This window comes from Amblyraja radiata, chromosome 46 (assembly GCF_010909765.2).
Source record: "Amblyraja radiata isolate CabotCenter1 chromosome 46, sAmbRad1.1.pri, whole genome shotgun sequence".
Lineage (NCBI taxonomy): Eukaryota > Metazoa > Chordata > Chondrichthyes > Rajiformes > Rajidae > Amblyraja > Amblyraja radiata.
This window is the reverse complement of record NC_046001.1, coordinates 6,061,944-6,085,405: the sequence shown is the minus strand read 5'-3', so window position 1 is coordinate 6,085,405 and position 23,462 is coordinate 6,061,944. Positions and strand designations below refer to the sequence as shown.

The 23,462-nt window shown below is 44.3% G+C and overlaps 1 protein-coding gene across 2 annotated transcripts in view; it reads left to right on the top strand.

Moving 5' to 3' along the window:
• Nucleotides 1–23,462, top strand: part of erbb3 (erb-b2 receptor tyrosine kinase 3) — a 100,505-nt gene that overhangs the window by 29,793 nt on the left and 47,250 nt on the right. For both annotated transcript variants that reach the window (XM_033015828.1, XM_033015830.1), the window contains exons 2-3: nt 11,657–11,808; nt 20,686–20,872. In XM_033015828.1, coding sequence (XP_032871719.1) covers nt 11,657–11,808; nt 20,686–20,872 — 339 coding nt within the window. The remainder of the gene's footprint in view (nt 1–11,656; nt 11,809–20,685; nt 20,873–23,462) is intronic.

Here is a 23,462-nt window from a genome sequence, read left to right as displayed (position 1 = left end):
AGAATGTACAAACTCCATACGGACGGCACCTGTAGTTGGGATCGTACCCGGGTCTCTGGCGCTGTAAGGCAGCAACTCTACCACTGCACCACTGTGCCACCCCTAAAAACAATGTATTTCTCCTCTTTTAAGATGCTCCTTAAAACCAACATTATTGACGAACGTTTGGTGAGTCAGCAACAATATTCTGATTCTCCCGTGAACTAGAGTGTGTGTGATGTGGAAGGTACAATACAGAGGGAAGGCGGTGATGGTGTCATAATGATACAGCGTAGAAACAGACCATTCAGGCCATTTGAAACAAGCCCCTTTTGTTAGCTTTTTCGTGGGATGTCCCTCAGGATTGAGAATGACTTGCTTCAATTTTGTGAGGTAGCTAAGGTCAATGTGGGAATCGTAGATTTCCAAAGAGGGGGCGGGAGATGGCTGCTGGGGTAGGTAGGTGGTTTGTGAGGTGTGCACTCCTTTCACCGCTTAGACAGGACTTCTCTGTGCTTGTGATCCATGGTATTAAAGTTCTCAATACCATCCTGAATGTTCCTTCTCCACTTTGTGTGGTTGTGGCCAGAGGAGTCAGTGAGGATGTTGCATTTCTTCAAGCATAACCATGATTCTTTTCTTCTGTCCACCTGAAAATCTCCTCCCACAACAGAGCTTGGAAGAGAGTTTCAGTGTCTGGAGTTTGGTATTGGGCAGGCAAATGAAATGGCCAGCCCAATGCAATTGACTGAGAGTAACTAGGACCTCAATGCTGAGGATATTGCCTTGGAAGAGGGCAGTGATTGTTGATTTGTTTATCTTTCGAGTGAATTTGGAGGGTTTTGTAGAGCCAGTGCTGTAAACAGGAAGTTACATACCAGGTTGGACTTACACATGGGGTTATTCCGCCTGTCAACTGAGAGCGGTGCAGCAGATAGGAAAGAGATGAATGGAATACAATGAGGAGCTGAAGATATTACCACATTTAACTCATAAAGAATTTACAGAAAACACAATAATAAGGGATGGTGAAAGAGTTTTCCAAATGTGGAAGGCTTTGTAAACGGCAAAGCAAGGAGATGGATGGTGCAGTGGGAATATTTGTGGTTCAAGACGATTGATTGTAGTTGCTTGAGAGCATTGAGGGATGTGAATGAACCCAGACCAATTCAAAGATATATGCATAAAGTTTGCATAATCCCAGTGTTGATACTAGGGAATGCTTTATGTTAGAGTTGCTGTCCTTTGGATAGGATCTTAAGTTGAACCCCTACCTGCTCTCAGCTGCTTGTAGCAAATCCCGTGCCTTTATTTTAAAGAGTAGAGGAGTTCCCCTCACAAGTGTCTTAGGGTCTATTTTGATCCCATAATCAACAGTTGAAGTTGTGACATGCAGGTTTGCCTTTCTGTTCCCAGCGTCTATTTTACTGTTGGATATATAAGCGTTCCCATCTGGAGTATAAAAGCGGTAAACGCTGGGAATACTCGGTGGATTGGGCAGCAGCCATCGGAAGAGAAACCGGGTTAATGTTGCAAGTCAAAGACTCTTTGTCAGAATTCTGATGAAGGGGCTTAGATCTGAAACATTAACTCTGTTACTCTTTTGACGGACACGACCTAACCCAGTGAGTGTTCCCAAATTTTCTGTTTCCAATTTTCAGTATCTCCAGTTCGTTAATTTGCATTCGCTATTGTCCATTTAATAGAAAAGAAGTCTTCATCGAAAGCTTCCACGCCACCTAGCTGGCTGTGGGATGTCACCTGTTAAACTGTGAACGTTGCAACAATTTCACAATGATATGCTGTGTGGTTTATTATTCACCTACCCTTCATGATGTTTTTCTCTCAGTGTACATGCACAACAGCCTATCATCTTATTCCTTCTCCTCTTCACTTTGACTTACTCAACACATTTGTTGGGAAACAGCGGCCACAAGTGGAAAGGACTGATTGGAGTGGGTCCCACGAATAATTCAATGTGAGAGCAGAATAGTGTGAAAAGGAGGACAATTCTAGACAATGGCAGCACCAGAAATTGAGTGGACAATGCTCAATTGAAAACCTTTCACTGTTCTGAGTCTCTGAAGTGCCTTTTTCCAATTTTCTTCTCCTGTCCAAACACTGCCACAATTGCATGGGTAGCTCTGGGATAGTGGATAGGATTTGCTGCATCTCACAATGAGGATCAAACTCTGAACCTTCCCTGTCTTCCGGAGACCCTTTACCTGTTGCACCAGTAGAATTGGCATTCCAGAATATGAACTTGCTTTCTCTACACTTCAAAGCAGGGATACTGTTTGGAGTTGGATGTTGAGGGAAGGGACACATGTTGGAACCCTGTCCACACTCGAACGTGAAGAATGTGGAATCAAAGGGCTGTCGGTAGCTGCAGTGCCATACTCTTCACTGTGTGTGTCAGAGACGGTGAGAGAGTTGAAAGAATTGAGAGAAAGAAACATCAGACAGGGAAGGGATGGTAAAAGGTGTCAAAAGACTAATCTGTGCCAAATGTCGAGTAGCTGTTTCCCCCAAATCCCATTAAAAAAAATCTTCCCCATATTTCCATGAATTCCCCCCATATTCTACATACTAGGGGCAATTTACAGTGGCCATTTAACCTGAATGTCATTGGGAGTTGGGGGTAAAGCACCAGAGGAAATCCACGTGGTCACACAGGCAGCAGTGGATGTCAGGATCGAACCTGCGTACTCGGAGCTGTTTGACTACTCACAGGAAATAGAACTTGACTGTGAAGAGTTGCTCTACACCACCTGGTGTTCTGACTATTACAGTTGCTGCATATTTTTCTCCACGGCAGTTTATTTGCACCATTAGCCACTGATGAACTATTTATTGACTCGCCAACCAGTGTGGTTTGAAACTGGATAAACAACTCGTGACAGTGGCTTGGGAAAACAATCTACCTTGTTGTTAGGGTTACATCAACATACATTCCAATGCTACTTACAGTTAAACCTTTATAAAAACCTTTTCAAAGGGTGTTTGCCAGTGGAAAAGAAAACAAAAAAATACAGGTTTGCTTTTCCGTAAAGAAACCCACAATGGAAGCTTTGCATTTTAATGCCGACTGAAAATGTGTGCAAGTGTGAGCAGAAGTGTGTGTGCATCTGTGTGTATGCAAGCTTGTGCCAGCATGTGCAGTTTGGTGATGGACTGAGATAGGGTACCTGAGTTACTGCTGACCTGGGGACCGTTTTGGCTCGTGCTATTATAACATGGCTTCAGACTGTCCTGAACCTATGTTAAGTTGGGTTTCCACCAACATGACAATGGTTTAGGACCTGTAGCCCAGTCACCAATGAAAGGGCGGTGAGGCTAGAATAGCGGAAGAGAGATCCTGCACCGCAGACTGCAGTTTGGCACGAGAGAGTCAAATGGCCACTGAAGAATAGTGACAGTTGCGGTGTGAATCCTTCACCTTGTGCTTTCTAATCCAGCTACCTCATACTTGCGTCTGGACTTGGAAACAGGCTTGGAAACTTCCTGGGGTGAAGGCACTGAAATGATTACTGCTGAGTCACCTGGACCAGGAAAGTCTGAGATTCACTGGCTTGTTATTGTGCTGGGTGATCTCAGCAATGTTGATCTTGATGTCAGCCTCAATGCTTTTCGACCTTAAGAAACCAGAGCATGAAGAGGTCATTTGGCTATTCAAGCCTGCTCCCTCATTTACACAGATACTGTAGCAGCTGATCCTTTGCCATGTCCAACTCCCGAGCCAAACCCATTAGCCCTTGATTCCCAGTGCAAGCAGTCAGCAACCACAGGGGAGGGGGGGGAAAGATTCACACACTACTCAGAGAAGATATTTCTTATCTTAGTCCTAAATGGATGCCTCCTTTTTCTCAATACCTGAGCTTTAAGCTTTCCAGCCGGGGCAACAGCTTCCCATCCCCTCTTGGATTTGAAACATTTTAATAGAATCAACTCCCATAACAGAGGCTAGAAATGTATTTGTTATTCCAATAACTCGCACTGTTAAATTTGTATGTCTGGAGATTGTCCAGTGAGGCTTTGCAATGGTATTAACTCTTCTTCTCCAACTGTTGATAACATATATCCACACATCAAATATATTCATGACGATGAACTGTGCTGAGTGGTCTCTGAATCAGAAGATTGTGAATTCAAATCCCACTCCACCAAAATCAAAATGTTCCTATGCTGTGCCGAGGGAGGTGGGAGCTGAGGGAGCGTCACACCGTTAGAGGGGCAGTACTGAGGGAGGGTCGCACTGTGGGAGTGGCAGTGAGGGAGCGCCGCACTGAGAGGGGGGCGTTACTGAGGGAGCACCGTGCTGTGGGAGGGGCAGTACTGAGGGAATGCTGCCGTGCAGTAGGTATTGGATCCCTGTCTGTCCTTCAGGCAGATGTGAATGAACTCATGACACTATTTCAGGGAAGAACAGAGGAATTTTGCCAGGTCTGGCAGCCAATATTTATGTTTTAATCAACATCACAAGAAAATCATTGTCCAGTCAGTATCAGAATGCAGTGTGTGGGATCTTGCTGTGTGCAATTTAGGCTGCCAGGTTTCCAATATTACAACAGTGACGTCAGCTTAGTAGTGCTCATTGGCTGAAAAACATTATGGAATGTTCTTGATGTAAAAGGTGCTATACAAATGCAAGCGCTCAGCTGGCTGTTTACACATGCAGGCCACTAACGTCTCAAACGCACAAAGTTGCTGTCATTCTGCACAGTGTGGCCTGACTGTTGTCTGCAGAGCACAGAGGGGAAAAAAAGGGTTTGTGTTGGCACAACCAGTTTCTGCAGTCATGGGATTAATTTCTCCAGTCTAAGAGTTTGTGCCAATGACATCAGATATTACTGTAAATAAGTTGGAAAAGCAGCCGGAAGGACCTGCAAACACCATGGAAACAAAGGAAATATTCAAGACTTGCCGAACCAGACCTTGTAAACATTGGTTCCTTTCCCCACCCCCAGCTGAACACCCGAGCTGCCAAGTACAGGTCTCATCCACTACAGAAGACCACAGGGGCTGTGTCCACCATTCCTGAAGGCTGTGCTCAGTAGAAATTTGGAACAAGGAAGCCACTGTAATCTGTATGCTACCGAAACTTGGATGGTGATACTGTATGCCTCCTTTATAATGTGCAGCATCATTCTCACCGTTTCCAAGTTTACTGGCACCTCATGGTGCTATTCTGATCAAGAATATCAGATTGTGGGGCCTAATTTTTCACATGCCCTGGGCAGATGTGATTTGTAGGCATATGTTCAATTTACCACTCTAATCTCAGTAACCCAGAAAATTGTACCGTTTGCGGCTGTAAAGAAGGACGAGGGGGTGGCAGGTGGAAGTGAGGGAGAGCAATTTTTTTTTAGATTATTGGCAGTTAGAAATATTAGGGTGAACGTCTTGGAGCACCTTACTCATTTATGAGGTTTGATTGTTGGTCTGTGGTGAGTGAACCAATCTTGGCTAGCATTGGGTGGGGGTGGGGCTGAGGCTGCATAACTAGCTTCTGTGCAGCTGACCAAAGAGGACTTAAAAAAACAGCTCGAGCTTTGGACTAGTTCCCCCTGACATTCATTTGCTTTATCATCGACAAGTCCCCTATCATCAACACCCCAGGGTCCGTACTGACCAGAAACTCAACTGACAGACCACATGAATACTGTGGCTACAAGACGCGAGGTATCCTGCAGTAAGTGACTCTCTTTCTGACACCCCAAAGTCTTTCTACCGCCTAAAAAGCACAAGTAAAGAGTGTGATGATATACTTTCCAGTTGCATAGATAAGCACAGCTCCAACAGGACCTGAAATTTGACTGGCACCTCATCCACTGCCCTAAACATTTATTCTCTCCACCACTGGCACGTCATGGCGGCAATGTGTACCATCTATAAGATGCCCTGTACTTCCTCACCGAGGCCACTTAGATAACACCTCCCAAACCTATATCCACTAAAATGAGCAAGGGGTTCAGACACATGGATACATCCTCACCTGCAGGTTTCCCTCCAAGTGGCGGGCACACCATTTGAACTTGAAAGGGAGCAATCCCCAGATTGTTAGTTTGTCCTGAAGAAATGTAACTCCACAGAATCACTATTTTCAGCATAGGAAGGGATGAATATTGGAAATACACTTTTTATTTATAATTTAGTCTCCAGAGACTTTAGCTTAATGCATAAGAAGTACAGAAGGCTGGTGATCTTTACTATTGAATATCAAATAGAAAATAAGCCATCACCTTTTATTAGCAGTCACTTCCCGTTCTGCCAGACATTGGCGTGAGTGGTGTAGGTGGAACAGTGTGACTCATCCACAGGGACTGTCGGTGCCACACTCTTGCTGCTTAGCAGGAAGTGAAGGTGCAGGCCTGAATTTGCTTGCTTAGTGGACCTTCCCAGAGAAAGTAATTTTCACATAACTGACCAAGTGCTTTGGCTGAAAGAGGAATTTGGATATTGGTAAACAGCGCCTTCACAATTTTGGCACAATTCTGCACTGCTTCACAGGGCTTTTCTTTGAAATGTGTTCCCTGGTACATTGCAGGAAGATAGATTCCTCACTGGCAGCATTTTACTCTCCAATTAGCTCAACTTTATTGCATCTCTTAGCGGTGAAGCAGAAATAAAAACTTTGTAATAGTGGAACAATGATGTAGCGGCCTGGAGCAGGTGTCCAGAGGCCTGGATTAAACTTGCAGACAGAGAAGTTTGAAACCCACCACACCAGCTGAGCCACTGAAATCCAGAATTAAAAATCTAGAATTACAAAGCTGGTATCAGTAAAGGTGACCACAGAACTACCGAATTGCTATGAAAAATGTAATTGGTTAATTAATGTGATTTTTAGTCAGCCACACAGCACAGAAACCAGCCCTTCAGCCCACCATGACCATGCTGCCCAAGACTTACACTGACCCCACCTATCCATATTAGATCTGTATCCCTCTATGCCAAGGCAATTTAACTACTTGTCTAGATATTGCGAGAGTTTCTGCCAACACCATCTCCTCAGGCAGTGTGTTCCAGATTCCAACTGCCCTTCGTGTGAAACAATTCCCTCTCAATTCTCCTCACACCTTCTACATCTCCCACAAATCTATACTCTCTTGTCTAGGATACCCGCACGATAGGAAAAAAATTACTATCTACTCTGCGTATCCCTTTCCTAATTTTGTATTTTATTTAGGGAAAGAAACCTACATCATTCAACTTTAAGCCTGCTCTACCATTTGATATTTTCATGGCTGATTTGATCTTGGTCTTGGCTTCATGCATGTTTGGTCCCCATAACCTTTGACTCCTCAGTGGGTCATAAATGTATTAAACTTGGCCTTGAATATACTTAATGACTCAGCTTCCAAAGCTCTCTGGGCAATAAATGCTGGCCTAGCTACGCCCACATCCTGTGTCTGAATAAAGAAAACAATTGCACTGAATTTTTATCAATCCTTCCTCGTGTGTATTATCTGGACATTGAACTTCCAACAATCGCTGATACAAGTCCAGGTATTAGTGGAGATAGGCTTCATTTTATGCCTCTAGTTCTCTGCTCACAGTCCAAAGCAAAGAATTTTGTTGCCACTCAGCACATACTCCTTCCTCCTTCCTCAAAATACATAGCACAGGAAGACAAAAAATGCTGGAGAAACTCAGCGGGTGAGGCAGCATCTATGGAGAGAAGGAATAGGCGACGTTTCGGGTCGAGACCCTTCTTCAGACTGATGTCGGGGGGCAGGAAAAAGAAAGGAAGAGGCGGAGACAGTAGGCTTTGTGGGAGAGCTGGGAAGGGGGAGGGGAAGGAGGGAGAAAGCAAGGGCTATCTAAAATTAGAGAAGTCAATGTTCATACCGCTGGGGTGTAAACTACCCAAGCAAAATATGAGGTGCTGTTCCTCCAATTTGCACTGGGCCTCACTCTGGCAATGGAGGATGCCCAGGACAGGAAGGTAAGATTGGGAATAGGACGGGGAGTTGAAGTGCTGAGCAACTGGGAGATCAGGTTGGTTAGTACGAACTGAGCGGAGGTGTTGGGCGAAGCGATCGCCAAGCCTGCGCTTGGTCTCGCCGATGTAGAGAAGTTGACTCCTGGAACAGTGGATGCAGTAAATGAGGTTGGAGGAGGTGCAGGTGAACCTCTGCCTCACCTGGAAAGACTGACTGGGTCCTTGGATGGAGTCGAGGGGGGAGGTAAAGCGACAGGTGTAGCATTTTCTGCGGTCGCAGGGGAAAGTACCAGGGAAGGGGGTGGTTTGGGTAGGGAGGGACGAATTGACCAGGGAGTTGAGGGATAGCGCAGGAAGAAGCTATTTTTGCCCAATGACTGCACTGCATGTCGGCAAGTCAGTCTCATTCTCCAACTCTTTCCCTCGTAACATTCTGTTCTCCCTTAAGTATCTACCCAGTTTCATTTTGGAAGGTAATCTGCTTCAACTGCCCTTTCAAGTAATGATATCCAACTCTACCCTTCTGCCAAATGGCAACTTTTTATTTTCTCCACTCTGTCTTGACCCTTCATAATTTTGACTTTTCCTCTGCACCCGTGCCCCATAATTGACACACATCCCTTCTCTCGGAGCAGCTATTTGGCATGACAATTTTGCTTTGAACAGGTTTCAAAAATCAGGGTAATTCCTGCACACTTCCAATATTCAGATTCAGCTCAAAAGTTTTAATGGTTTCTGAAACATGTTGATCAAAAGGATTCCATGCTGCATCCTGTCTGCTCTGGGAGTTACTCCGATATTTAATTGCCTCTAATTCTCATCAGGGAATTTGCAAAAAAAGCTAAGGCACTCGGGCTGTCAGTATTTGGTCTTTTGCATGTATGTATGGAGACACGATTCATAGCCCAACACATAGTTTGATTGTTTCTTTATAGGAATAAGAGGTGCTTCGTGCCAAGAGGCAGGTTCATTCTAGTTGCTGATTTTTCAGGTAGATTTGTGACAGCCTTTTAATTGAAGTATTTCCTACTTTTCCTCCACCCCTATGATAAATGTTTCAAAGCAGATGAGGTGCTTTGGAAACCACTGGCTGTCATCCATCTAAGAAAACTATCCCAAGCCCACCACCCTGCTGGACACGGCTGTAGAAGTTGGACAAAGGACGAGCATGACTTGGTGTCCGGAGGGGGAGGTGGGCTGGGCCTGCTATCTCCTGTTTCTGTTTTTCAGTAACCACTATTGGGACATGTGTGCAGGTTGGCCAATTTTCTTCAGTCTTTATCTTGATTGGCATGGGTTTCAGCCAACATAAAAACTGAATTCTGGAAATGCTCAGCAGTCAGGCTGCAGATGTAGAGTGAGAAACAAAGTTGACATTTCAGATTGATGACCCTTTATCAGAACTGGAAAAGTGAGAAAACAACTGTGTTATAAAAGTTCCAAAGAGGGGCAGGTGGGAGAGAACAGTGGGGATGTGTGATTGAGTGGGGATTAAGGCTGTGTGGGTGACACAAATGTCGCTGATGCTGTCCAAGGGAAGGGTAATGAATGCTTGTTAATCACAGCTAATCTTTATAGAGGAGTGTGAATAAATGGAGGAGGGAAAGCAGCAGAGAGAGGAGAAAAAACATGCAGGAAATGAGATTCAGAATACAGTCGAAAATCTGATATTTAAAAATAATGCTGGAAATACTCAACAGGTTAGGCAGCATTGTGGTGAGGGTTTCAGCCATGGCTCGATGGGTTGTGCATGCTTATCTCTGATTTAGAACATTGTGGGTTCAAAACCCGAGAAAACCTATCTGGTCCACTGCAACTCTCACCTTAGGATCACCCTACATCCCGGATTTCCAGCAAGTCACAACTTGGGGCATTTTGATTGATGTTTACAGTATATTCAAGCAGACTGTAGCGTGGTACTATTTCTTCTGACGATGGACACAAAAAGCTGGAGTAACTCAGCGGGACAGGCAGCATCTCTGGAGAGAAGGAATGGGTGACGTTTCGGGTCGAGACCCTTCTTCAGACTAGTTAGTGATAAAGGAAACGAGAGATATAGGCGATGACGTAGAGAGATAAAGAACAATGAATGCGTAGAGTCAGAGAGCAGGAGGAATCTCCACTACGAAATCTCCTTAAGGTGTGTCAACTTTGAAGAAGCTCTCCTCCTCTCGCCGACGAGAGTTCTGCAACATCCTCTCTCGCTGCTCTCTGGGGTGGAGAGGACAGAAATTGGATAATTCTCTAACCCAAACAGCAATTGATGGTTGTCCAGTTAAAGTGAAATCTGTAGTCATTGGGTTTTTGTTACCCAAAGAGATTGAAGGAAGGGGAGGGATTGCCTGCGTTTTCACTGAATGGTAGAACAGACTTGAGCCTATTGTTCCTAAATCCCTGGACTTATTCCAATACCTGTGTATGCTTTTAAAGATGAAACTCCCAGAACAGAACACAGTGTTCCTAATGAATTCAAACTAGCACTCAGTAAAACAGCCCCAGAAATACCCTGATTGTATACAACATTTGTAATGCATCCTATTGGTCATGTTGAGTGATGGCAGAGGGTGGTAAGAGGAAAGTAGACTTGCCTTTTGCTATCTACAACGCATTCCAGGTAATCACATCTGGGACAGTATGGCCAAGCTTGAATATTTTGGTTTTAGTTTTCCTTCGGTTACCACTTCCAAAAGACGTGGTCTGCATTTATGGAACTATTACAAGTATAAGGTGCAATGGTAATTTAAAATATAAATGGTACCAGGATCTGGTAACGGGGGTATAAAATAAAGTTTAAAAAAAAACAAAAAAAAACGGTTGGTATATCCTTGTTTGCGGAGTTTTGTGTTACAATAGAGCGATTGTTTTTCCTTTTTTTTCTTTTCTTTCTAGGGTCTAATTTCCTTTCTTTACTTCCTTCTCTAACTTCTTCCCTAAGGGGCTTTCTTTTCCCAACACTTTCCTGCACCTTCACGATTCTTGCTCACTTTCCTTACTTCTTTTATTTCTATCTTTTTTAAAGCTCAAAAAACGAAGTGGTACAACAAATGTATTAAGATACATGTGATGTGTATTATTGTAATTTACTGTACTTCTAATAAAAAATAAAAATAAAAATAAAAATAAATTTCCTTCGGTTTGGGGGCTTTCGTTGGTTTTCATTGTTGTTGGCCAAAATTACATATTGGCAAAACTTCAGTCAAGAGATGCATTAGTTTTTGGTTCCAATACATTGGTCATCGGAACCACTAATACATATTCCAAGATACATTCTTATTTTTTTAATTTAGCACCTTTTAGCAGGTCACCAGTGCATCCCACAACCAAGTAAGATTGTGTGATATTCCATGGGCATATTTTAAAAGACATTTTTGGTGCTCTTATAAAGCAGAGTGAATGATATGTAGTTTCTGCTTTTTTTTAAATGTTCATTACAGCATGGTGTTTTATTGGTGCAAAAAAAAGAAAAAAACAATTTTTCCAAGGTGGCTTTTGGAATGTTTTTATTTTTGTATTTTTTGCTGTTAATTTTATACCATTCACAGTGAACAGTTTTGTATCGCCGGTTCAGAACATCTGGTGCCTTTAGGCAGCATTAAGATGGGTTAGAGAGGAGGAAAAATAAGCAATGGGAGGCTTTATTTTAAAACAAAATGGCCATACTGAGCAACTTATTAACTGATGAGCGAGGTGAAACTCCTCTTTGCTAAAGAAATTTGTTTATGTTTTGTCCAGTGTGTGCAGGCACGGAAAACAAGCTGAGTTCACTCTCTGGCCAAGAACAGCAGTACCAGCAGCTGCTGAAGATGTACACCGACTGTGAGATAGTGATGGGAAACTTGGAGATCACTAACATTTTTGCCAATCGAAACCTCACCTTCCTCAAGGTAAGGACAAAGAGTAAAAAGATAGCTCACTTGGTACTTCATCTCGGTTTGCGCTCTTTCAAAGATCCTGCTGTCACGGTCTTAACTTGCAACATCTCACTCTACAATACCTCCATTTTAAGTTCTTTATCATTGCTCTCATAGTGTTGCCCTTTTCCAAGCCCTGCAATGCTACGAGATTTCTGTCAGCTCTTTAGTTCTGACCTTTTGCTTGTCCCTCCACCATTGGTGGGCCATATCTTCAGACACCAAAGCATTAACCTCTGGGATTCTCTGCATAAAATCCATTTCCCTCTTTCTTTAAAATGATGCTTAAAATTTATCTCAGTGGCAAAGATTTTGACTATCTGCCCTAAACTACTAGTGTCAAAATGCTATCAATAATGCTCTTGTGAATCTCTTTGAGATACTATGGTTCATTAAAGGTGCCACATAAATGCAAGATGTTGTTGTTTATGAGTTTAGAAACAGCATCTCCTAAAATATGCACTGGCCACATGCTGCTTTGCATGTGGAGGCAGTTTTTGATGTATTTTCCCACTTCTGCAGCTGATTTTAGACAATGTGGAGAGATCTTTTCTTTTGGAGGGCCTAACACCAGTTTTCCTGCCATTGTGGGTGGTCACAATGGTTTGCGAGACAAGGGGCGAGGTGAAGGAGTCGGTGGCAGTAATGGAGTAGGATGCAAGGGTGGATACAACAGAGTAGTGTGAGCAGAGTGAAATAGTGGCAAGTGGCTAGGATAGGTCTTATTGAACAACATTGCAGCCACCTTCTAAGTGTTTAACTGCTGCCATTAATCTCCATAGCAACCTGATGACAGCAGGATTGCGTTAAAGTTTTTCTCATCCCGGGGAAGAGCATCCTCTCTCAAGTGGTGCATTTCTATTGCAAAACTAAATATGTTTATAGATGTGTGCAAAGAGAGAAATTGTAATAGTTGTGTATAAAGGAAGTTTAGTTAGAAGTCAGGAAGGCAAACAGTATGTCGGCTTCACAACAAGACAATTTGAGTGCAAGTGTAGTGATGTGTTGCTCCAAATACACAGATGCGAGGCTGTATCTAGAATATTGTGTACAGGTTTGGTCTCCTGAGCTAAGGAATGCTTCTATTTATGATAGAGGGTATGCTGTGAAAGTCCACCAGATCAATTCGTGGGATGGCATCATTTGTCATCATGATTGGTGCCAATATGGTGGGCCGAAAGGCCTGTTCCTGTGTTTTACTATGTTCTCTATATGTTCCATGATGTTTCCCCTGACTGGGGTGGCTAGAACCAGAGGTCACAGTCTCAAAGTGAGAAGAAAAGTAATTTCTTCACCCAAAGGCGAGTACATGTTTGGAATACTTTACCCAAATTGGCTGTAGATGCTCAGTCACTGCGATGCTTGCAGACAGATATTGGTAGGTTTTTAGACATTAAGGAAATCAATTATCATTTTTGAATGGTGGAGTAGAATTGGGGAATATGGAGTTAGTGCAATAAAATAGTGCTGAGTTAAAGATCAGCAGTGATCTTACTCAATGATTCAGTAACACTGTTTTTTGCAGGGGGTTCCTTGCAGCACATACTCCTGGACCTGTAATCATAGACAATTATTTCCACTGCAAGAGCAGCAGGTACTGGACAGACCACATGAGCCTCTTTCGCTGGTGGTCTTCCAGCAGCACTTGACGTCTCTCGGTAGGAACGGTCCACTGATTGATTCAGCTATTGGAGGTGAACTAGAGTACATCCCTCTCTACACTTTTCATGTGAAGGGAGAGTCATCAGCAGGAGGAGGGGGTGAGGGTTTTGTTCCTGTTGTATCCTCGAGGGCAGCTTGAGGAGACTCCAACTGAACAGAGAGGGTCTTCCTCAGTGCCTAATACCCAATACATGCTGTGTGACCAGTAGGTTAGTCCCAATGCCAGTACATATATGCCAAACTTTAATTTCAACGTATGTTAGCACACCAAAGATGCAATGAGTTAGTCTCATCCTGAGCGTGCTTTTGTGATACTTTATTCATAAAATAAATAGTAAGCATGTAATACAGAACCTTCAAGTTGACATTTTCTTCACAAGTCATGTTATTCCCATCATTTAACATCAGCACACCATCAGTTATCAATCACTCGAAACCTTAAAACAAGTATGGGGTTTTAGCACAGATTTCAACTAATTAGTATGTGAAGGCATGTGACTCTTCCCCATGGGACCCTTGCAGTGGTGCTCCTGCTTCATCACATCCCTCAGGATGTCATCCTGTACCTCCGAGCATGACAGTTTGCAGCACTGTGTTGCAGATAACTCTGGATTACTGGTGGCTTTTGGGTAGATCAACAGGTGTATTTTAACTGTGTTGATGGTTTGCCAGCAGCAGTTAATATTTGTCACAGTGCGTTTCTCTGGGAACATCCCGTACAGTCATGCAGCTCGTTCAAGATGAACCTTGACTCCTGTAGCTCATTCCCTGACCTTCTTTAAGGAGATGGGCATCATCTTATTTTCCAGTGCAACCAGCAAGAAGGCAACATGCATTGTCAATCATACATGAAAGGAGTGAGAATGAGGCCCTTTCTAAAGACCAACCAAAGCAAGAGCCTTCTTCCTTTTGTGAACGTTTTGGCAATGAGGCAAATGCCCAAATGACTTTGACAGGGTGCTCGGGGAACCATCCCACTGGATCTACAACGTCACTCTCCCACAGCGATCTGGTGGCATTTCGTGCAGAGCACAAACCTGACTGATTTATGATCGAACATGATTTATGTCCATCAGTCTGAGGCAGGGTCTCGACCTGAAAGGTCACCCATTCCTTCTCTCCATAGATGCTGCCTGTCCCGCTGAGTTACTCCAGCATTTTGTGTCTATCTATGATTTATGATCGACTTTGCCTACCTCCAGCTGGCATCAATCGAAGACTGATTCAGGATGGCCTCACTGAACCTCCGCAGCGCGAGTGACAACCCACCTTTAAGAGCTGGCGTCGACCTTTATTTGGCCGCGGTTTAAACGCGTCCGTCCGTGGCGGAGCGGACAATCCGGGTTGTTCTCGTGCATGTGGCGCCAACGCGAGGGCCCGCGCTCGTGGCCGAGCATCCGTTTGCACCGCCGGCCGCTCGTCGCCCTCCCGGATACGCCTTGGCAGCGCTTCTGCCTTGACGTCTCTCCAAGTTCCAATGGATATATTTTTCTTTCTCTGAGCTGCCGACTATAAATAGGCCCTTTCTGAGGATTTTGTGGCTCGTGTACCTTACACCAAAAAACGAAACCATTTTGGCAAATAAACACGCGGCGCACAGACGCTCTTTATTAATTCGAGGTGAACGAGAGGAGTGTTTCCCATCACGGGATAGGCCTGCTTCCAGCTGGCCACGCGACTCTTTCCGTGGTTGACAGTATTCGGCAGCGAGATCAATGTCGGCACCGTGCCAGGATGAAAAGCCAGGATGGGTAGAGCCTTGTGCTACCCCTGGTAAGAATTTGTTTGCTTCATCCTGCCCTGATGTGAGCTATTCAGACTCTGTGCCAGTTATGTGAGGCTGGGACCTTTCTTCCCCCACAAATACTGAGGGAGGGGGGAGGAGATGCGAGGGCCTCCGAGGAATTGCTTGTTGCTTGCGTAGTTGAAGCCGCCCCCCTCTTTGGCGGGGAGAGGGGAGGTAATACATAGCATTGGGGAATGATCCTGGTACAGTAGGCTGGAAGGGCTGAATGGCCTCCTCTACTTGTCCTCTGCGTGACTGGGCGACTGACTCACTACCAAGTGGTGAGCATGGCAGTGGGAAACCCCAGTCAGGCTGCTGGAGCAGGACAGCAGTTTTGCATCCAAAACCATGTTGCTTTTTTAAAATATAAATGATCCCTTTTTAATCCAGGTAAACCGTCCCTGTTTTAAAACTAGGCAGCAGAGCAACTGAGCATTCAAGGACAGCATGTGTGAAGTGCACACACATCAACTTGTGTACACGTCCCAGAGCACAGGCTCACATCAATGTGTGTGCATGCACACTGCATTAACACATGTATGTCAATGTGCATGACTAACATTAGATACACATCAACATGTTTGGACATAAATCAAAGTGCATGTGCATAAACACATAACAACAAGCAAATACACAAGCACAACAAAAATATCAATATACCTTTCAATGCATTCACACATCCACGTGCCTACATGCATATATAGGATGTTCCAAGCACTTCACAGCTAGTTAGAAACTGTGGAAAATGTAAACTGTTAAATCTGTTCCTGCATACCCAAAATGTCTTTCAGGGAATATAGTGGCTTGTAGGACAATATTGGATATTATAAATCCACATACCACTCGGTGGAAAATCCACACTTTAGAAGTGACATTATAAGTAATACCGGAGCGAGTTCCCCCGCTCTTCTTAAACAGTGCCACGGGATCTTTCATGCCCACTTGAGAAAGCAAACTGGTCTCAGTTTAATATTTCACCTGAAAGGCAACATATTCAGCAAAGCTGCCTCAGTGCCGCACCAGGGAAACTGTTTAGATGTTTATGCTTTCTCTGGAGTGGGACTTGAACCTACTTTGAACAACAAACAATATTTTTCCTCAAGCAATCCTGCTAAAATGAGATTTACTGTGGCTAATTTTTATGGTGTGTTAACATTTCCTTTCTCCTCCACCCCATGAGATTTCTTTGCTCCTCCATCTCTAGCTTCTTGCTCATCCCTGAGTTTAATCGCTCCACCACTGGCAGTTATGTCTCAGCCCCTGGGCCTCAAAAAGTCTGGAACTCCCTCCTTAAACATTCTCTGCCTCTCTCTCTTCCTTTAAGTTGTTCCTTAAATTTTACTTCTTAGGCCAAGCTTTTGGTCACCTGTCATAACAACTACGTCCATGGCTGAGTGTCAAACTTTGTTTGATAATCTGCCTTTGGACATTTCATAATGCTAAATGGACTGTGTAAATGCAAATTTAAGTTTTTGCATTTATGTGCACAACAACAATGATTGTCCTTCAGAAATTATTGGCTGCTGAGCATGTTGGAACATCCTGAGAATGCAATAACAAGTTCAAGAATTCAGAGAGAGGCATTAAGGCACAAAGTCCTTTTGTTAAAACAGTATTCTTTTCCAATTGAAGATATAAAATAAGTATCTTTTCTAAACTGTTCTTTCAGCTAAACGTACTGTGGGAAAAAGGTAAGTTTCCTCTTTGAAATGCAGGTATGTCACCACATTCATCATGATAAGGAGTGCTGAGTAATGTGCAATCTTTATCACAAACCACAGGTAAGGCACTGCCTGTCTGGGCCTGCCTGATGAAGCCTGGGTAGGAAAGAACTGCAGATGCAGTAAATCGAAGATGGACACAAAATGCTGGAGTAACTCAGCGGGACATGCATGATGAAGCATGGGGCTGGGGATGTTTAAAAGGGTATACAGTAAAACAAACAGATATGGAAGATGCTCCTCTACTTCTAGATACTGAATGCCAAATTATTTTTTCCCTCAACTTTCCAACCAATGTCCTTGAACAAATATTTCTCAGAAAGCATATTGTTTTTAGAAGTCCTTGGAAATCAACATACTTCTTAGGCAGTTTCACTTTCACAAGTCCCCTGTCCGATGCAAGGAAGTGTAAGATGCATCCAATGCAGGGAACAAATACCTGTGACCATATGCACAGTAGAAGTCGCTGACTTTAACCTCCCTCGAAGATGCTACACAGGACTTGACAGAATCTGTGCAGCCATGACAATATGGCCACCTGCTCTATTGATGGAAAATGCTCAGTGAGCCAAAGTGCAGCTGTGACCATGTCCCAAACCATGGATAGCATCACATCAACCTCTCTGTTAAAATTAGTTGCAGGAGGCACATCACTAATTCACTTGCCATCTCAAGAAGTCAATTGACGGGATTGACAAACTGGAAGGTTTTTCATGTCATACAAAAGAAAACTTCTTCCTCGAAAATTTGTCTCACCTTTCCCCAAGGCATTGGTTCCCAAGCACCACAAGTGCAATGTCAGAATGTCCACTTGTGAACTGTGACAGCGAAGAGTTAGCAGAAATGTTCTACGATGGGGAATGTTGTCTCTCTGATGGATCTCTGCACCACCGATCATTGACCACTACCTCCCCATCCTCAGGTTGCGGAAGTATATCTGTAATAGTGTACAACCTGGTGCTTAATGAATGACACGCTTTAATAGAAATTATCTTTAATATCACACCTCCCTAACCTAGCCTACCTATAGCATTCCAATCACTCCTTTGACTAATCAGTTGACAAGGTCAGAGCTATTAAGACACGATGGTTCAATGGTACTTTATCGTCACATTCCCTTTTGCCTTTTTACATACAATTCAGTAAAACTCGTACTATACATAGGCACAATCATACTTAAGTACAGGATTGTAGGAATAGTAAATTACACTGAGACAGTACGCTTCTGACAATTAATTGTTGGAATTTATACAGTGTATAAACACGAGTGGAAGTGACCTGAATTCTTAAAAGTCAGATTTCCAAATGTATTGAAATGTATACCACAGTCAGAGGCTAAGTATCCCACAGTGAGTGACACACCTCCTTGTGACTCAAAAGTCTTTCCAACATCTACAATTGGAAATCTGGAATATGATGGAATATTCAATACTTGTAAACACCTTCCAATACGATACAGCTGCTTCATTGGCATCCCATCAACCACACTTATCCTTCACCACTGGTGCATACGTGGCTGCAGTATGTACCGTCTACAAAATGCAATGCAGTTACTTGCCTAGGATACTTTGCTGGCACCTCCCAAATCTGCAAGCTCTCCCACCAAGAAGGACAAGGGCAGCGAGTGCATGAATTCCCTTCCACGTTTCAGATCATCTTGACTTTGAAACATATTGCTGCTCTTTCATGGTCTCTGGGTTCAAATCCTGAATCTTTCTGCACAACTGCACTGTGAGAACGCCTTCACCAGAAGGACTGCAGTGCTTTAAGGCAGCTCACCACCACCTTCCGAAGGGCAATTAGGGATGGGGAATAAATGTGGCGATGCCACATCCTGTGAGAGAAGAATGAAAAATACACATGCTCTCTAACATTGACCATGAGAAATGTTTGTTGGACACTCAAGTCTGTTCACCCATGACTGCCCCCCCCCCTCCCCCCACCACCATCAGATTACCACCCAAGGTTGCTGGCCACTGGATTTGGCCGTCAACTGGACATAGGTGTTCTTCTTTCTGTGACTTTGGGACCTAAGTGTAGAGCTGCCCAGATTAACATGGAGGCATGAGGCACCAATACAAGCTGTTCAGAGTTTTAGCTCCCTCAGGAATGGGAGGGCAAAGAGGTTGCCTCTGGCCATGGACTAGCCTGAGTCGTCACTTGTACCTGTAGGTCCTGTTGCATTGTGGCACACTGGCCTGTTGGCATGCAGCTTAATATTTAGACTGATCTTCTTTGCTACCAAGGAAGCGAAATAAAAGGCCAGACTGATTTGTTGTAGTGTTATCAGAGAGTGTTCCTATTGCAACACAGGGTGGACTGGTTGAAGCTCAGGGACATCGTGAGTTTACAACTTGTTCTTCAGCCTCTGGGAGCTGACTTCCAAAGAACGTCATGCTGACATTTTAAAAACCTCTCTCTGCTGACTTGGCTGCCAGCGGGACTTCTTCTCAGTTTCTTGTGGGCGCTGAATAGAAAAAGAAAAATTCCACCTTCCTTCACAGCATTCTCGTAACTTAATACCAACTCTGTATCAGTAAGCAAAATGTAGGTGAAAATTGGGACAATTCTTCCAAAGACAGGAACATTGGACATAAACAACACCTCTAACATAGTATTATGTCCGAGCGTGCTTCCCAGGAGTGATTGATTATCAATCAAAAATTTATAAAAAGTCACAGGAAAGATAATGGAGTTATCTTTTACAACCCACAGTCCATAGTGGGTTGGAAAGAGTGCTAAAAGAGGGAGAAGGGAAGAAGGCAGAGAGCTTTGAGGAGGACATTTCAACCTTGGGGTCTCGGAAGCTGAAGGCATGATTGCTAATTGTGGGGGAGTGTAGGGGAAGGCCGCGATTAAATTCAGGATATCCAAGAGGGCAGAATTAGAGGAACACAGAGGTTTCAGGTATATGTAGCTTGGAGAGATTACACAATCCTGGAAAAGACTAAATTGGATTTTCCACTGTAAAGAAGGGAACGCAAAACATCAATAGTTTTGCTGTGGTATGGAGTGAGGCTATGATAGTATTTCATGATTTAATCTGTGTTATACCTTTGTTGTCCCCGTCTCGGGCATATTTCATGGGATAGTGTAGAGGAAGTTTTCATCTGGATCTAACCTGTGCTGTCCCTGCCCTAGGATTGTGTAATGGGTCATTGTGGACGGAGTTTCATGCTGTGTCTAATCTTGCTGTTGCTGCAGAAGTATTTGATGGGACAGTGGGTGCTTTATTCTGTGTTTAACCCATACTGTCCCTGGCCTGGTAGCATTTGATGGGACACTGCAGAGGGTTCTTTACTCTTTGTCTAACTGTAGCTGTCATTGCCCAGAAGTGTTTGACAGAACAACATAGAGGAGTTTTATACCATTTCTATGCCGTGTCGAGCCTGCCCAGGGAGTGTTTGATAGGGTTTGATAGGGTCTCAGGGGAGTAATAAGAAATGAAAACCTTCCCTGATTTTTCAAGTAGTCCCCCATGTGCTGAGCACCACAATCCAGGCTAGTACGAGACCATGTTTGTTTTCCATCCTGGTTGCTTTGTCCCCTGCGATTTGTTGGTATAAAGCTAGCATTGCATCTTGAGTTCCTGATAGTGTAACTAAACTTGTAACCAAATGGCCTATTGCATTGCACAGTACATCGTCTTGCAGATCTAATCTTGGCTTCTTTACCCCATAGTCAATCCGGGAGGTCACTGGTTACCTGCTTGTGGCTCTGAATCAATTTGAATACCTTCCTCTGGAAAACCTGCGAATTATCCGTGGTACGACGCTCTACGATGGCAAGTATGCACTGTCGTTGATCCTCAACTACAGGAAAGATGGAGTTCATGGGCTGAAGCAGCTTGGTTTTAAACACCTGACAGGTATGATCTTTGGATATGAGGGCGCATGGAGTTGGAGAAAACCCCCCACCCCCTAGGTGTAGTTAGTGCTCTAGAACCTATCAGCAGTTTGGCAAAGACCTACCACACAAACTTACAATGCCCTTCAGGCACTTTGCAAGCACCCTGACATCTTGGTTTCCTTTGCTCTATCATCCTGTTCTGAACAATGTACCTTATTTGTGAACACTAGAGAGCTTAGGAGGCCACATCCTGGCAGCATGGACATGGACAGTGAGCGCCACTGCAACCATCACCTTTGAACCTGACCTTGCCTTATGCCTCACAGGGACCTTTGGTCTGTGCTCAGATATTGAGGCCACTCGAGTTGAGTTGACTAGGCTTAAGTTGCGCGTGGGAATGGAGGTTCTTCCTCATAAATCAACCCATAAGAGACATCTTTTATTTTGTTTTGCATCAAGTACGTGTTTCTGTGCTTCCCTCTAGCTCTCTGTTAAAGACGAAGGTTTGGATGACAGGTCTAATTAAAAGATTTATTTGTTGTGACTTTTGCAATGAGTCAGTGAGAGAATTGCAGTTTCTGTCAAACCAGATTTTCAACCAAGGAGCCGATCTGGAGCCAAATTTCACCTCAAACTAGGCAACAAGCTTGAGGAAACAATCAAAGCAAAAGCTGCTGTCTGTCGTGCCACACAGCACCAGCCCAGACATCCTGACTCCTTCCGCACTGCCCTCACCCCACTCCCCTCATACTCCTCCTCAAACATTCCCCCCTCCCACACCCGCTCCACCCTTCTCCTACCAGCTCGTTCCCAAAACCCAGCCCATACACTTCAACCAATCCATATCCCATACCCCTCTCCCCACGCTCTCCCACCCCATAGCCCCTTACCAAACTCCCCCAACCCCACATTCCCCACACACATCCCTCAACTCACCCTATTCCATTCTCCCTTACACCACTCCCCTCGCCTTCCCCTTCTTCCACATCTTCACCCACACTTTGTCACCCATACATTCCTCAAACCACCCCCACCTTATTTGCTCTCACCATACCCCCACTCTATTCTCCCTTCCTTCTGCACTCCCCCTAGATACCTCCCTTCCTCTTACACATGGGCCACCTCATGATGAAACTGTGGTTGTCTTCACCTGCAATGTTTTTGACTGCTAAGGCATCAGGCACGGAAATCGCAATCAAAACATGGGGGGGGGGGACACAATTTCTTGGCGGCCATGCGCGCGCATGCGCGCACACACGCACGCACGCGCACGCGCACATGCACACACACACACACACACACACACACACACACACACACACACACACACACTCGCATGCGCACGCGCACACACGCGAGGCTTCGGCCTTGGGCCCAGTGGATGGTAACATCGGGAGCTGACGTGGTTGGTGACCGACTCCGAACTCCAGCAACAGCAGCTTTGTCTGCCCCGAATCGTGGGGTCTGAATTGGTCCGTTCGCGGGGCTTTTCATCGGCCGGCAGGGGCTTCAACATCGGGAGCCTCGATGCAGCAGTTTGATTTTAAACCGGTTCAGCCCTTAGAAAGTGTCTGATTAAGTCTGGATTACAAAACATGGGGGGGACTGTCCCCCACCTCTCAAAGCATGGAGGGGATGTCCCACCCCCCCCCCCCCCCCCAGGATTTCCGCCCATATAAGGCATCATAACTGGGTCCAACAATGTCCCCCTGCAACATTGCGGTGATACACCATGCCTACTTCTCCCTTTCCTCGCCAGAAGTTGTCTGTAATGCAACAAATGATTTCCTATTTGAGATTAACTCTCAATTCAGACCAGACATTGATACCAACAGCCCATCCAGGGAGCACATGCTAAAGATGCCTTGAACTGGCCAGTTGTTCCTAAGTCCACCAATACGATTCACTTCACCATCCAGTATAAGTGACTTGTTAACGAAGCTGACGCTTATCATGGTAATATTGCGGAGGAATGCTGAATAAAACCATCAAGGTATTGGTATCTGCATTCACAAATACCATTTGTGTGTGGTCACTCTCACTTCAGGGTGGCCTACAGTCATTGCGTAAAGGGGGCTTATAATCAAATTCTATTACCTACTCATTGCAGACAGCCTTTATCCCTCTATTTCTACTTCAGCTCCCACCCCTCCCCCTACACCCGTTTAGAGTTAACTGACACAACCATTTACTTGACAGTATATTGTGTGATCATTACAAAGATCCCCATTAAAAGACTGAAGCAAAGAATCATCACATACATGATGAAAAAAGTAATGTTGAATGATCAAATAGTTGTGTTTGTGAGTTTACAATGATTAAGATCCCTGCATCTCCCATTCTTGTTCTCTGTGGGGTTGAGCTACCCTTTACTTATGATGCACAATTTTTAGGATATCGCAAGACTGCTGAAAATCAGGCTGCCTGGGACCATCCGGAGGTTTTAGCACAAGTTCAGAGTATTTGTAAAGAAAGGTTTTTGATTTGGAAGATTAATGGCTAAAGTGGAATGGCATGATAGATATTTCAAGAATATGTTTCCAATGTAAAGAACATCTGTAGTTTTTACAAACTGTGATCTAGTTGCAATATTGTGAGCTCAAATTTTA